This window comes from Chrysochloris asiatica, unplaced genomic scaffold, assembly GCF_000296735.1.
Source record: "Chrysochloris asiatica unplaced genomic scaffold, ChrAsi1.0 scaffold00003, whole genome shotgun sequence".
Taxonomy (NCBI): domain Eukaryota; kingdom Metazoa; phylum Chordata; class Mammalia; order Afrosoricida; family Chrysochloridae; genus Chrysochloris; species Chrysochloris asiatica.
The window spans coordinates 22,310,966-22,325,328 of NW_006408521.1; the positions used below are offsets into that span (position 1 = coordinate 22,310,966).

The following is a 14,363-nucleotide window of genomic DNA, read 5'->3' on the forward strand; positions in this document are numbered from 1 at the left end:
GTCAGTGCTTATCCTACAGTGCCACACCAAGATTCCTAATAAGCACAATTGTCAGGTCTTTATATAAACATCTAATGCTCTCAAAATTCTGTGAGACAGAGTCTATCATTTGTCCATTCTACAGATTAAAAAAGCAAAAGAACAGATATTAAATAATTTACCCAAGATCATAGGATCAGTGATGAATTTACAAATTTAGGACCACAATTTTGCTAATTCCTAGTCAGTTTCACGGAGTCCTGATGTGGCACTGTAGCATAAGCACTGGACTGCTAACTGAAAGGTCAGCAATTCAAACCCACCAAACACTCCTTGGAAATCCTATACAGGGTTACTACGAGAACCAACTCAACAGCACTTCAAAACAACAGTTTCACATCACTGGAAATACTAAACAACAACAAGATGATGTTGAACCAGCTTTCAGCAGAGCTTGCAGAATCAGACCAACTAGGAAAACAAAGCCTGACAGTCTACTGAAAACAGTGCATGGAAACCCAATAGATCACAATGGTCCCATCCACAACCCATCCTGGGAATCCCACAGGACTAGGCAGCATTTCATTCCACTGTTCACTGGGTCACTGTGAGTCGAGGGACCAACTCAACAGCAGCTAACAACAAAGTGAACTTCATTAATTAAAGCACAAAAACTAACACAAATAACCACCATAAATGCAACTGTTCAGTGCAACTGAAAACGTTATGAAGTACTGAACAACTTTTCCATTTGAACCCTTAGTCTGCACTAAAGAACAAAACCTTCCTAACATGCTACTTGTGCTCTCTACTCAAAGAGGAATGACCTGTATTCTCAAGAAGTCTCCACGGTTAGAGCTTTCTTTCTTCAATATTCCATGTATGTGCTAGGAGAGGAGGAACAAAAAGGAAAGTTTCCTCCTTGGTAAAAGTCATATAGTAACTTTTCTCAGGAGGAACACTTTAGGAGATAAAATTATTGATCTGCTCATGTAAAATCTGAAGTATAAAATCAGAATTTATATAGGCAGGTAAAAAGACTGAAGGCTCAAAATAAGCACCCACACATCATCTTTCCTTTTCATTGAAAGGGGAAACTGATGTCCATTTACTTTCAAATGCATATCAAAAACAGCAAAATTCAGCTCCGAAAATATTTTGTTGTTGCGAAGTGCCATCAAGTTGGTTCTGACTCACAGTGACACTGTATAGGGTTTCTGAGGAGCAGCTGGTGGGTCTGAATCACCAGTCTTTTGGTTAACAGTCCAGTGCTTCTCCTACACCCTCACACTGGGACTCATAATTTCAATTATTTAAAACACATACTTGAATAAGTCAAAAAATATTGCTACAAAATCACAGGTACCTTTATTAAACACAAATAGCAAAATGTGAAGTACTGTTCTCCACATATTCTCCATCTAAGTCTATACACTTCTGAAGGCAGTGTTCAAACCCACCAGCTAATCTTGGAGACCCTACACAGGATCGCTATGAGTCAGGACCAACTTAAGGACACTTAACAACCCTTCCCCCAAAGAATTCTTTTTTATTTACACCCCATCAAAATGGCAATTTTGGTACCCTCGAATTGTGTGTTCCTTTTCAATTTTCTTTATTTTAGGAACAAAAAAATGTCTGAAGGAGCAAGATCAGGGTTGTAGGGTGGATAGAGTACGGTTTCCAAGCAAAATTCTCCTATGACAGTCCTTGCTACCTTCAAAGAATAAGCAGATGCTGTGATAGAAAAAGATTCCTCAGTACAATTATCCTGTCCTTTTTCTCACCAATGTAGATTTCAACTTTCTTAGAATTTCTTCATAATAAGCCCCCATGATTGTCCTGTGTCCTCTGGAATCTCAAAAAACAGTCACCAGAAACGATATACAATAGAATGAATGTAAAACTAATGTTTTCTCATGTAAACTATCATATAATTTACAATAAAACCAAAAAAAAAAAAAAAAAAAAACCAGTCACCATAATCTTCTAAGTTGCCTTTATCTGCCTTGAATTGAACTGGCCCAGCAGATCCTCTCTGAAGCCATTATTTGGAATGGACCATTTTCTATTGAAGGCCCCCTAAAGAGACTAAGACAAATTTATTACTGAGAGAGCTTGTCTGCAGTCAATGCACTGATCACAGAGATACTGCTGATTAAACACGCTTTGTTAAGAATGAACTTCTTTCAGGCATGAACTGGAATCCAAGTAGTAATACTTTTTTGTCTTACTCTTGTATTATGAAAATCCCAGAATTCTAATATACAAATAAGTTAGTTTTGAATCAAAACAAGTCTCTCCAGGCATGTGCACAAGAACACCTACACTTGCAGATGACACCCACGTGACCGGGACTGGATGACTGGATGATCGGAGCTCAACCAGGAGAAGAAAGAAGGGGGGGAGGAGAAGAAGACTGAGCTAATCCAAGCTGATGAACTTGACCTATGAATAGGAATGCAGTGACACAAAAGAGGCAATAAATCCTTACAGCAAGAAACATTCCCACCCCTTCCACACACAGAGTAGACATAGAGGGGCAACTTGGACACTGGATACCCAAATGGGGAGGGAGGGACTACAAAGGCAAGAAGTAACTGGCTTACAAGCCTTCAAGAGGGAACCTAGAGCTAGGGGGCGGGCATGGAGGAAGGCAGAATCACCAGTGAGTACTATCCAATTTGTCTAGGTGGAGCTGATGAAATGAAATACAATACTGCAGTGAATAATGGTTATCAAGATGGATTGTGAGTGTTGGAAATGCAAGGGTATATGTTTTGTAGCAAGGAAGAGAGACATTATTTCTCCAGCCTAGGAGCGGAGGTCTCTGGGACCACCAACGGATAAGAGCCAAGAACGGGACCCCACCCAGAGAACCGGGGATGCCTGAGATGGAGACAGAGATGATGACAAGGAGGGATGAAGCGGCTGGGGACTTTGGATCCAGAGAGGGAAAGGAACTGTGGGCCGAAGACTGAGGGGGGAGAAGGGAGGGTAGAGCACGGGCTTCTAGGATATGCCCTTTGGTCAGAAGACAAGGCATGGAGGGGATTGGAACCATGGCAATGTAATGATATATGATGGTATGAATATGGAACTGAGGTTCTCTCATGTAAACTATCATATAATTCACAATAAAACATTAAAAAAAAAAAGTGTGCAGAGGAGTTAAAACATTTATATAATAAAAACTTACAGAAAAAAAAAAAAAAGTCTCTCCAAGATTAGTTAGATTAAATAAGGAATGATCTGGGTGTGGTCACTGTGCTGTAAGTTATAAGGTAACACCAGGGACACTGCATATTCATGGCCCTGGTGCTACCTTAATTACTCTAGTCACTCAATAAGCATTGATTAAATAAGACTTGTGCCAAGCACAACACCTGGGTATAAAGCAGAACTACAACCAAAGAGTTGACTTTGTGATTTTCTGCAGAAGGCATAGAAATTCAAGGTTACAGTGTAAGACATAAAATGCTTCAAGATGTCTGTGCCTTTGATTCTTTCTTTGATGCTGACATCTTTATATAGTATTACTGTGGAAACTACATGTATAAGATGGGTAGAAAAAGCAAGGACCAAGGATCAGGAGGTGTCCTGGTGTGGCACTGTGGGTTAATGCGCCAGACTGCAAAGCCGTATGAACTGTAAGGTCAGCGGTTCAAGCTCACCAGCTGCTCCTTAGAAACCCTATACAGGGTTGCTATGGGTCAAAATCAGCTCGATGGCACTTAACAACAACAACAAGGATCAGGAGGAGTCCTGGTGTGGTGTTGTAGGATAAGTTCTAGACTGCTGTATGCAAGGTCAGCAGTTCAAACCCACCAGTCATTCCTTGGAAACACTATACTGAGTGGCTATGAGTCAAAACCAACTTGGTGGCGCTAGACAACAACCATCATGCATGGGCTAGCCACTGGGCCTCTGCTGGCCATTAGGACAATGACAGGGTTAGATGAAATGATTGCAAATCCTTTCCAGTTCTAAAACAATCTGAAATTGTTTTCAATGAAGTCCTTTGGGAGTTTAGGGAACATGATCATCTAATTCTAGATCCCCCACATGTATTTTGGGTTTCAGAAAAGCAAATAAACTAAGTCACATGCTGAACACCTTTCTTTCACTTGCCAAAAACCCACTGCCATAAGTAGATTGCAACTCAAAGGGACCCTGTATAAGGTTTCTGAGACTGTAATTCTTTACAGTAGCAGAAAGTCTACTTTCTCCCATGGAGCAGCTGGTGGATTTGAACTGCTGACCTTGTAGTGAATAGCCCCTTTATATGACTCTTCAATCACCTATTAAGAGTGCACTTATCATAAAAGATTCCTTACTATTTTTTAGTATTCCCTGTAATCCATATGATTCAACTAACAACAATTGATAGGAACAAGGTGCATATTCCAGAAGTCAACAGCATATTTCCTCCACGTCATTCTTCTGACAATAATGAGAGAGCTTCAGATAAATAAGGATGTTTAAAAAAATACCACATGGGTCAAATGGCCAAATGAATCCTAAGTCACTGGGTAAAATAAGAGGATGCAATGAAACTACAAGAGGTAGTTGCCCCTTCTCAGAACCAGCTGGAAAATCTGCAGGACTTGGTACAAAATGAAAATTAAGAACTTCAAGCTGGTGGCAGCAGAGCATTAAACTAAGTACAGGGCCCTTCTAAGAGCAGGACACTGAGGGACTATATAGGCTACATGCCCATTAAGTCTGCCCTATCCCTACTTCTTATTGGATTAACTATCAACACCCATGGAAGCAGCAGTTGAGCAATCAAACGACATATTGCATTAGGCAAATGTGCTATACAAGACGTTTTTAAAGTGTTGAAGAGCAAAGATGTCAGCTTGAGGACTGGTGTGCCTGACCCAAGCCATGGTATTTTCAGTAACCTTTTGCAGTGCATGTGAAAGCTAGACAGTGAATAAGGAAGACCGCAGAAGAATTGATGCTTTTAACCATAGGCTGCCAAAAGAACAAACAGATCTGTGTTGGAAGAAGTGCAGTCAGAGTGCTCCTTGGAAGCTAGGATCGCCAAACTTCGTCTCTCATCTTCTCATACTTCAGATATGTTGTCAGGAGGGACCAGTTGCTGGAGAAGGATATCATGTTTGGTAAGGTGGAGTGTCAGTGAAAAATAGGAAGACCCCCCCTCCCCAAGTGAGATGGATTGGCAAAGTGGCAGCATCAATGGGCTCAAACGTGGCAACAATTGTGAGGTTGGGCCAAGACCGGGCAGTGTTTCGTTCTGTTATACATAGGGTCGCTATGAGTTGGTACTGACTCAATGACACCTAACAGATCCCTACTTAATGCTAACCCAGACATCTCCTAATTAACAACCTACTATGGAGTTTGGAATCACGCTGCTAACTACAAAGTCATCAGTTCGAAACTACCAACTGTTCTGCGGGATAAAGATGAGGCTTTCTGCTCCCGTAAAGATATGCAGTCTCAGAAACCCTGTGCAGGGTCACTATAAGTCAAAACCAACTCCTCAGCACATAACAACAACATGGAGTTTGACAAAGTCAAACATTTCATAAGCTCTTAAAAAATACTAACTATTCAATTTAATACCAAGTGTTTTACTGTCCTAGTTGTTAAGTGCCATCGAGTTAGTTTCAACTCTTAGCAACCCAGTGTGGAATGCCTGGCCAGGGGGCCGTATAGGCCCATGAAATCATTGGGTCTGGCCCTGCTGAGGCAACCCCACAGTTTCAGCCATCACATTTGTTGTTGTTTAAGTACCACTGAGTCAGTTCCGACTCACAGCAATCCTGCATAGGATTTCCAAGGTTGTACATCTTTGTGGGCACAGAAAGCCTCATCTTTCTCCTTCATAGCTACTGGTAGATTTGAACTGCTGATCTTGCAGTTAACAGTCTAGCTCATAATCCACTGTACTACCAGGGCTCCTTAGCCATCACATTTTATTGTTGTTGCTGTTAAGTGCCATTGAGTTGATTCCAACTCACAGTGACTCTGGATAGGGTTTCAAAGGATTGGCTGGGGAACCATCACATTTGTTGTCATGAAGTGCCATTGAGTCAGTTGCAACCCTGTATAGGGTTTCTAAGGAGCAACTGGTGAGCTTGAACTGCTGACCTTGCAGTTCAAATGGCTTTGCAGTCTGGCATATTAACCAACAGCGCTACATTATTGTTGCTGTGAAGTGACGTCGAGTCGTTCCGAACCATAGTAACTCTGTATAGGGTTTCCGAGGAGCAGCTGGTGAGCTTGAACTGCCAACCTTGCCGTTCAAAAGGCTTTGCAGTTTGGTACATTGTCATTGTTATGTGATGTGGAGTCCGTTCCAACTCAGCGAACCTGTACAGGGTTTCCGAGGCTGTAAATCTTTACGGGAGCAGAAAGCCTCATCTTTCTCTCGCGGAACAGCTGGTAGTTTTGAATTGCTGTCCCTGAAGTTCACAGCCCGATTTGTAACCACTACGCTCCCAGAGCTCCTAAGTTTGGTGCATTAGGGGTGAGTTAATTAGTTAGGAGCTCTGGGAGTGTAGTGGTTACAAATCGGGCTGCTAATCTCATGGTCAGCAGTTCAAAACTACCAGCTGTTCCGCGGGGAAAAGATGAATTTCTGCTCCCATAAAGATTTGCAGCCTCAGACACCCTGTACAGGCTCATTAGGAGTCAGAATCAACTCCACAGCACATAACAACAATTAAATGTTTGACCAAATATAGCAGGCTAATTTTTAAGTTGACAATTTTGTATGGCCCATGAATGATAAAAACTTTAGCAGAAAGAAGTTTCCCACCAGCTGCTCCTTAGAAACCCTATACAGTGTCATTATGAATCAGAACTGGCTTGATGACACTTAATAACAACTATATCCCTTGACCAGGTGACCTCAAGCAAGTTACTTAACTTCTCCATCCTCATTTTTCTCTTCCCACCTCACAAAGTTACTAGCATATATTTAAAATATGAGTTAATATGTGCCTGTTGTTAGCTGCCACTAACTTGGTTCTGACTCATAGCAACCCCATGTACAACATAGTAAATGCTCTAAGAACTGCATTCCTATTGCCACTGAGTCAATTTTGACTCATGTTTCTTTTTACCTGGAACAGTTTTCACAGAAAGTTAATCAACGGACAACCTTTAGCTTCCGCAAAGGGTCCTTTAATTAGTAATCCAATTCCGCAAGTATTTGTTAAACAACCCTAAACTAAGCAACCTTCCCTTGGCAAATATTTTCCCCTATGACTTCTGTATCATTCCCTCTTCTTGACTAGTCCCACCTTTTTAGTGGGGGGAAGAAGCATCACTAGACCTTCCAGCATTGCCTACTTTTCAAGTAACTTGAAAAGGTCAAACATTCGGTAACACAAAAAATAATTTTACTGACAATTTTAATTTTATACTTACATCTTAATACTATTCTTCCTATAATTTCTTCTGTTTTGTTTTAAAAATAGGTAATCAAGTGAGAGAAGTGCAGAAAGATGACTGAAATGAAATGTCATGGATTAAAAATTATTTTTGCCCAGAAAGCATCTCATATATGCTGTATTCTCTTATAGCAGTCAACAAAAAACCTTTTAAAAATATTTTTGATTCAATTACTGACTTGAAAAATAAAGTGATCCTGGCAATAAAATTTCACTGGACTTGGTATTTACAGTTCAAGTTTATTATTAAGTATTTTACAGTTTAAGTTTATGCCTCCAGTTTAGGAAAACTTTAATTGTTAAGAGCTCCGGTAGCATAGTGGTTACGAATCGGGCTGTGAACCACAAGGTCAGCAGTTCAAAAATACCAGCTGTTCTGTGGGTGAAATATGAGGCTTCCTGCTCCCGTAAAGATTTACAGCCTCAGAAACCCTGTACAGGGTCGCTATGAGTCGGAACCAACTCCACGGCACACAACCCCCACCACCATAGCAGTATAAAACACAACATTAACATGTAAAATACTACTCCAGTTTACATGTCTGTTTGGTGGAACTATGGAAAGTCAGAACTGACTCCGCGGCACTTAACGACATAATTCCAAATTGTAGAACTATGGTTAAGAAAAAGTTCTGAATTTTACATGATTAACTTTTCTTAAAAGGTTTAAAAAAAAAAAAGTGAAAAAATATGGCGCTGTGGGATAATGCGTCAGACTGCAAAGTTGTTTGAATTGCAAGTTGGCGGTTCAAGCTCACCAGATGTTCCGTGGAAACCCTACACAGGGTTGCTAGTCGGAATCGACTCAATGGCACTTTACAACAATCCCATTAGCCTAAAGATGCCCATTAGAAATCCAAAAGTAATAAAAGACCCCAGTCTATATACCTATGGTCCCTGTAAATTACATGAAACATTAACAGTCTGATAAAAGTTACCTGACAAAAGAAACAACATTAAGTATTTTTATTTTAACTAATTAACTTCTAAACAAAATGATCTTAAGATAAACAGTGACACTATAGCACCAAAACAGCTGCCTATTTGGGGTCTGTAAGGTCGCTCTGAGTTGGAACTAACTCAATGGCACCTAACCATAACATCTCTAAAAATATGCAGGTAAGACATTTCTGACTATGATTGAAGGTTAAATGGCCAAAAACTTAACTTTTTTTTTTTAAGCTAACATAGGAGTCCAGCTAAGAGACAAGTGAAAAGAAGCCCTCTTCTTGCAATTAAAACAGCTAACAATGAAGAGTCCATTTTAATAATGCTTCCTTTCTTAGCAGTAATACCAGAAGACTCCCCAAATCTTTCCAATTTAATACATACACAACTTCCGCCGCAGGATGAAACAATACGGAACCTCAACAAAATCATAGGTAAAAGCAAATACTCATCATGTAACCTCTTAATTAACGTAAGTCCTTGTCTTGCTCACATCTACCTTTCTGAAACCCGTGTTACAGGCCTAAGTAAAAGTCAAGTCGCTTGGAGAGTCGTTATCATTCATGCTTTGATGTAAAATGCCAATTAAATAAACCGCCAATCACTTTTAAGCCAATGCAAAAGGGGCAGTCCTTGATCCTTAGATGAAAACAGGGAAACTCAAGACCCTTTACTGTCAGAGGCTGCTTTAGCGACCACTGGTATTGATGCCTCATCTGGAAACTAGAGGAGAAAGTTACACGAAAGGCCTCAGAACTGGGTTGAGTGCCTGTACACGTGTTAACTACTCTTCATCCCAAGTTTATTAATGCTGTTAAAACTACGCCAGGCTTTTAATCCGGTTTGAGCAGGAGGTGGGGGGAAGGGAGAGCCGCTGAGGACCATAAACTGGTGGATGTGTCCTGGTTAGAGTATCAAGAGTCATTGGATGCATCCACCTTCAGCTGTGTGGAATCCCAACCACCTTCCCTGGGGAACACTACCCCGGTCGGCCCGAGGCCCCTACGCCCGAAGCGAAGTGAACCTCGACCAGCACCAGGCTTCTTCCTCGGCCCCTGGAGCCCCTGGCCCAGGGTGCGGCGCCATTTAGGTCCAGGTGTGGGCAAGTAGGCCCAGCACTCGGGGAGCCCAGTCCTGTCCCGGGAACGCACGGAAATGCCTCCTCCCTGCACCCAGGGTTCCTGCTCGGCCAGGCCCAACCGGAAGAAGTCCTCCGGCAGACACTGGGTTGGCCCTGGCCGACTAGCGATCCAGGCCGCACCAGGCCTACCAGGGCAGCAAGCCGGGACATCGGGCCAGAGGCAACCGCACAGGCCGGAGGGCCTCTCACCGTGTGCTCGTGCTCGTCCGCCTGGGCTCGGGGCAGCAGCAGCAGCAACAGCGCGGCGGCCGCCGCCACGCCATAAGCGCCCGGCAGCGGCCTCATCCTCCGCGCTCCCACCGGCCCGGCGCCGGCCCACCGACTCCTCCGCCGCCGCGGCGGCCGATTCGCATCCACAGGGCGCGGACAGACGCACGGGGCCGGGACCAAGCCGCAGCCTCCTCCGCGCTGCCGCCGCCGCCGCCGTCACTGCCCGCTCCCGAGCCTCCCCCGCCCCCCCGACGCCTTCTCAGCCTCTTCCTCTGACTCAGCCACGTCATCCGGCCACCCCGGCACACGCCGGAAGTGCCTCGCGACGCCGGGCCGCAACCGCCGTGAGGCGCCCAGCCCGGGAGACGTGAGACTGCGGCCACCAAAGGGCCGCGCCCGAGCAGCCCCCCCTCACCCCCACCCCTGCTCCGCTCCTCCGACCCCGGAAACTACGGCTCAAAACATCAGCACGCAGACTCGGCCTCACGCTCCTCGTTGGTGGCCTAGCCCGCACCGCGAAGCTGAAGCCGCCTCTGGGCGCGAGTGGTGTGACTGTAGCCCAAACGCTGAATTTTCCAAGGCCACATATGCCGTGGCTGTAAAATGGGGCTTGGATCAGATGAAATTACCCTTTCTGGGCACACGTCTACCGCCGTGAATGAATCACGAGCTCTTGTAATCATCACTATGTGAAATTGTGAAACTTGTCCAATGTTGGATCCATAATTTAAGATCACTGACTACTTATTGAAACCCTCTACCATTCAATCTGGAGTCCTGGTTGGCGCTGTAGGATAAGCACTGGACTACCAGGTCGTTTGAACTGCAAGGTCAGTGGTTCAAACTGACCATTCGCTCCTCGGAAACCCTATACAGGATCACTGTGCGTTGGAGCCGGCTCAGTGGCAGTTAACAACAGCAACACCATTCATTCCTGGTATGACACTGTAGAATACTCACTGAGCAGCAAGGTCGGCAGTTCAAATCCACCACCCACTCCTTGGAAATCCTGTACATGGTCACTATGAGTTGGAACGGATTCCAAGACACTTAACAATAAAAACAACCAACCAGGATTAATCACTAGACTGCTAACCAAATGGTCAATCTGAACAGGGGCTCGGTGGGAGAAAGATATGAAGATTACTGCCTTGGAAGGCCAGAGGGCACTTTTACTCTGCCCCATAGGGTCACTGAATGGAGCTCTGGTAGCATAGTGGTTACGAATCGGGCTGCTAACCTCAAGGTCAGTTGTTCGAAATTACCAGCCGCTCCGTGGGAGAAAGATGAAACTTTCTGCTCCCGTAAAGATTTACAGCCTTGGAAACCCTATACAGGGTCGCTATGGGTCGGAACTGACTCGACAGCACTTAACAACATAGGGTCACTGTGGGTCAGGACTGACTGAATGGAAACATTCAGTTCTTTGGTTATCATTCAAGAAATGCTAGGCTACACTGAAATTCCTGTTCACTTATATGTTTACATGTTTTACATTGATCCCCATTCACAGACAGTGAATCCCTTCTTGTTCACTACCATATCTTGTATTTGTAAAACAGTGGCAGACCCCGCAGTTCTGTTACCATGCGTCGATTTTGACTTGTAGGTTTTCTAAGGCTGTGACTCGACAGCAGTGGTTTTGAGTTGGGTTAATTTTTTAAGGAAGCCAGCTGCCACATCTTTCTCCCAGGAGTGGCTCCTGAGTTCCAACAGCTGAGCGCTTAATCATTGCACCACCAAAACTCCATAAACCTCAACGCTAACTAGTTTGTTGTTAGTGCCGACAAGTCAATTGCGATTCATAGCAACCTACACAGGGTCTCTGAGGAGCTGCTGGTGGGTTTGAACCACCAACCTTGCAGTTCAAACTGATTTTTCAATTCAATGCTTTACCCTACAATGCCACTCAAAATACATTTGTTGAACAAATATGTGACTATGACATTCCCGTCTACACAGTCCTTTAAGCCAAAAATCTGGAACTTGTCCTCAAATTGTCTTTTCCTGTCAGCCATCACCAGACAACAAGTTCTAGCATTTGGTCTCCCAGAAATGTCTCAATTGTGTATTTTGACTCTGCCAGTAACAGCCAATCTTCCACATCTCACTGTCTCCTACTAGGATCTCTGCCACCAATCTTCCATCTCTGTTTAGTCTCCCCAGCAGGTTCCAGACAACTCTTTCTAAAAAGATGATTCTATTACTCCCTTGTATAAAACACTCCTTGGACACTGGTTAAATAAATTATAGAATCACAAATATATTGAACACTTAACATTTGCCAGGCGCTACTCTGAGTGAGTCCTTTACATGTACTGATTCATTTAATTTTCAACATAACCTTCTGCATATGACTATTATTAATATGCTTATTTTATAGATGACATAACTGAAGCACAGAGAGGTTAAGTGACTTGCTAAAGACCCCATCCAGGCAGTCTGGTTACAGAATGTGACTCTTTACTGCTAATGGGCTCCCAACCAGACAGCCATTTGGAAAACTGAAGTAGATCTGTATGTATGGGTATGGAATGATATTCAAGAGATACTCTTTTCCATTTTGAATGGCAATGTTAGTCTTCCCGTGGAAAGATAATCTGAAAGATTCTCTCAAACCATCAATATTAGTTAACTTTCTACTTCTTACATATTTGTAAATGTTTGGAAGTTTTTTTTACAATAAGCCTGTGCTCCATATATAATCAATGGTGTTGTGGGATAAGCACTGGACTGCGAACTTCAAAGTCAGCAGTTCAAATCCACCAGCTACTCTGCAGAAGAAAGATGAGGCTTTCTGCTCCCATAAAGATTTATAGCCTCAGAAACCCTATACAAAGTTGCTATGAGTCACAACCACCTCAATGAAACCTAACAACAACATATGTAATCTGAAGAAAATGTTTTTCCTTGTTAAAGGATAAAGTCCAAATTCCTTAGCCTGTTATACATGTACCTGCATATTCCCAACGTTACCTCCCACCAATGTCTCTGCTCCAATGTCACCCATATCATTTCCCACATACAACGTGCTCTTTTGGACTACTGACTTGGCTCTTGATATTTCCTTTGCTTAGACTGCCCAGCTTCCCCTTGACCTTTCAGGTCTAGCTGAATTATTACCTCTTCAGTGAAAACTATGATTCCCTAGGACAGTTGAAGATCCCTTTTGGGGGATTCCAGTAGCATTTGGAGCATTATGTCATAATTATCTTTATATCTGTCCCAGCTGCTGAGATAGTGCTTATCACATCATAGACATTCAATAACTGTTTAATGAATAACATTGCAGGATTTAAATAACACTTTCTAGCCAGAGTAAGAGGCATCACAAAACAGTACATGATTAATTGCTGGATGAATTGTGAATCATACAGGCAGTAATTGCTACAGAATTCAGACAAGGCATCTTATACATCTTTATATAGTCCCCAGAGCACCTAGCACAGAGCTTTGCTCCAGGTGGAAGCTCAGTAAATGCTCCATGAATGAATAATCACTGCTTTTGAATGAAGTGGTGATGGGCAATTAAAGAAAAAGCAGTAGAAGTGCTGAATAAAGATGGGTGGGTAGTCCTTACTTAAATATCCAGCACCAACCAGCCTCCACAGAGCTGAGGCAATAACCATTTTCTAGGTGTTTTGTGGAGAGCCACTGGACTGGCAAATGCTTGAGGGTGCCAAGTATGAAGCATGCATTTGGAGAAGAATAGACTTACAACCAGGAATCATTACACACACAAGAGGGGGCACAGGCATGAGGATGTCCAAAAGAGATTGCTCGGAATGTGACCAACCGTCCAAGTATTTGACAAGTAGTAAGAATGATGGGCAATCAGGGAGGAGGAAACCCTATTTTCGTAGAGTATTTGGGCAACGTTAATGGAGGGAAGAGGATTTAGAGCCATTAACGCAACTAGTGAGCATCTACTATGCCGGGAACTCTGATGGGCAGTAGGCGTAGGATGACAATAAATGGTATTAGGTGATAAAACTCTAATTACAGAGGGTATGGAAAGAAGAAACATGAGATAATTGATTAAAGGAAAAGAAGATGTGTGGCTTCAAAGATCCTTGCACTCAAGAGCAACACCAAAAGTAAGGTTGTTCCACCAAACCAGGAAGCAGAAAACATGGAGATGTTTATTTTATCATTTTCTTCATCTGCTACCAAAAGGGATGGGAAAAATACCAGCAAAAGAAGCACACCCCCACCACACACACACACACACACACACACACACACACACACACACTGACTGAGCAGCCTTTCCTGTGGTTGTGTCAGTAAGACTCAAAGAACCTATCACAAATAAATGATCCAGAAAAACCACAATTTCAATCTTTTATTCTCATTCTCATTAAACACAAACATCAAGAGTCATGGTATGATGACAGGATATCCTCTGATTGCCACCCTTAGTTACCCTTTCTTGGAAATTCTATTTCTTCTTACTTCTTCCTCAGGGGTAGCATTCCTTCATTACTGTTTCTCCCCTACCACCACTCCCATTTCTAGTCTACCTGACATAATCTAGAATTGAACAATTTCATGATTGCCTTGGGTTCTTTCTTTAGAAAACTCTCATTGGACACATGGTTCTTAGACTGAAGAGCAATTATGATTAATTTCTTTGTGCATGTCCTATTTCACTG

The 14,363-nt window shown here is 43.0% G+C and overlaps 1 protein-coding gene across 1 annotated transcript in view; it reads right to left on the reverse strand.

The window, feature by feature from the left end:
* Positions 1-9,783, reverse strand: part of TM9SF3 (transmembrane 9 superfamily member 3) — a 77,844-nt gene extending 68,061 nt beyond the window's left edge. The window contains exon 1 of the mRNA XM_006831191.1: positions 9,688-9,783. Within this exon, the coding sequence (XP_006831254.1) occupies positions 9,688-9,783 (96 nt within the window). The remainder of the gene's footprint in view (positions 1-9,687) is intronic.
* Positions 9,784-14,363: the final 4,580 nt, after the last annotated feature.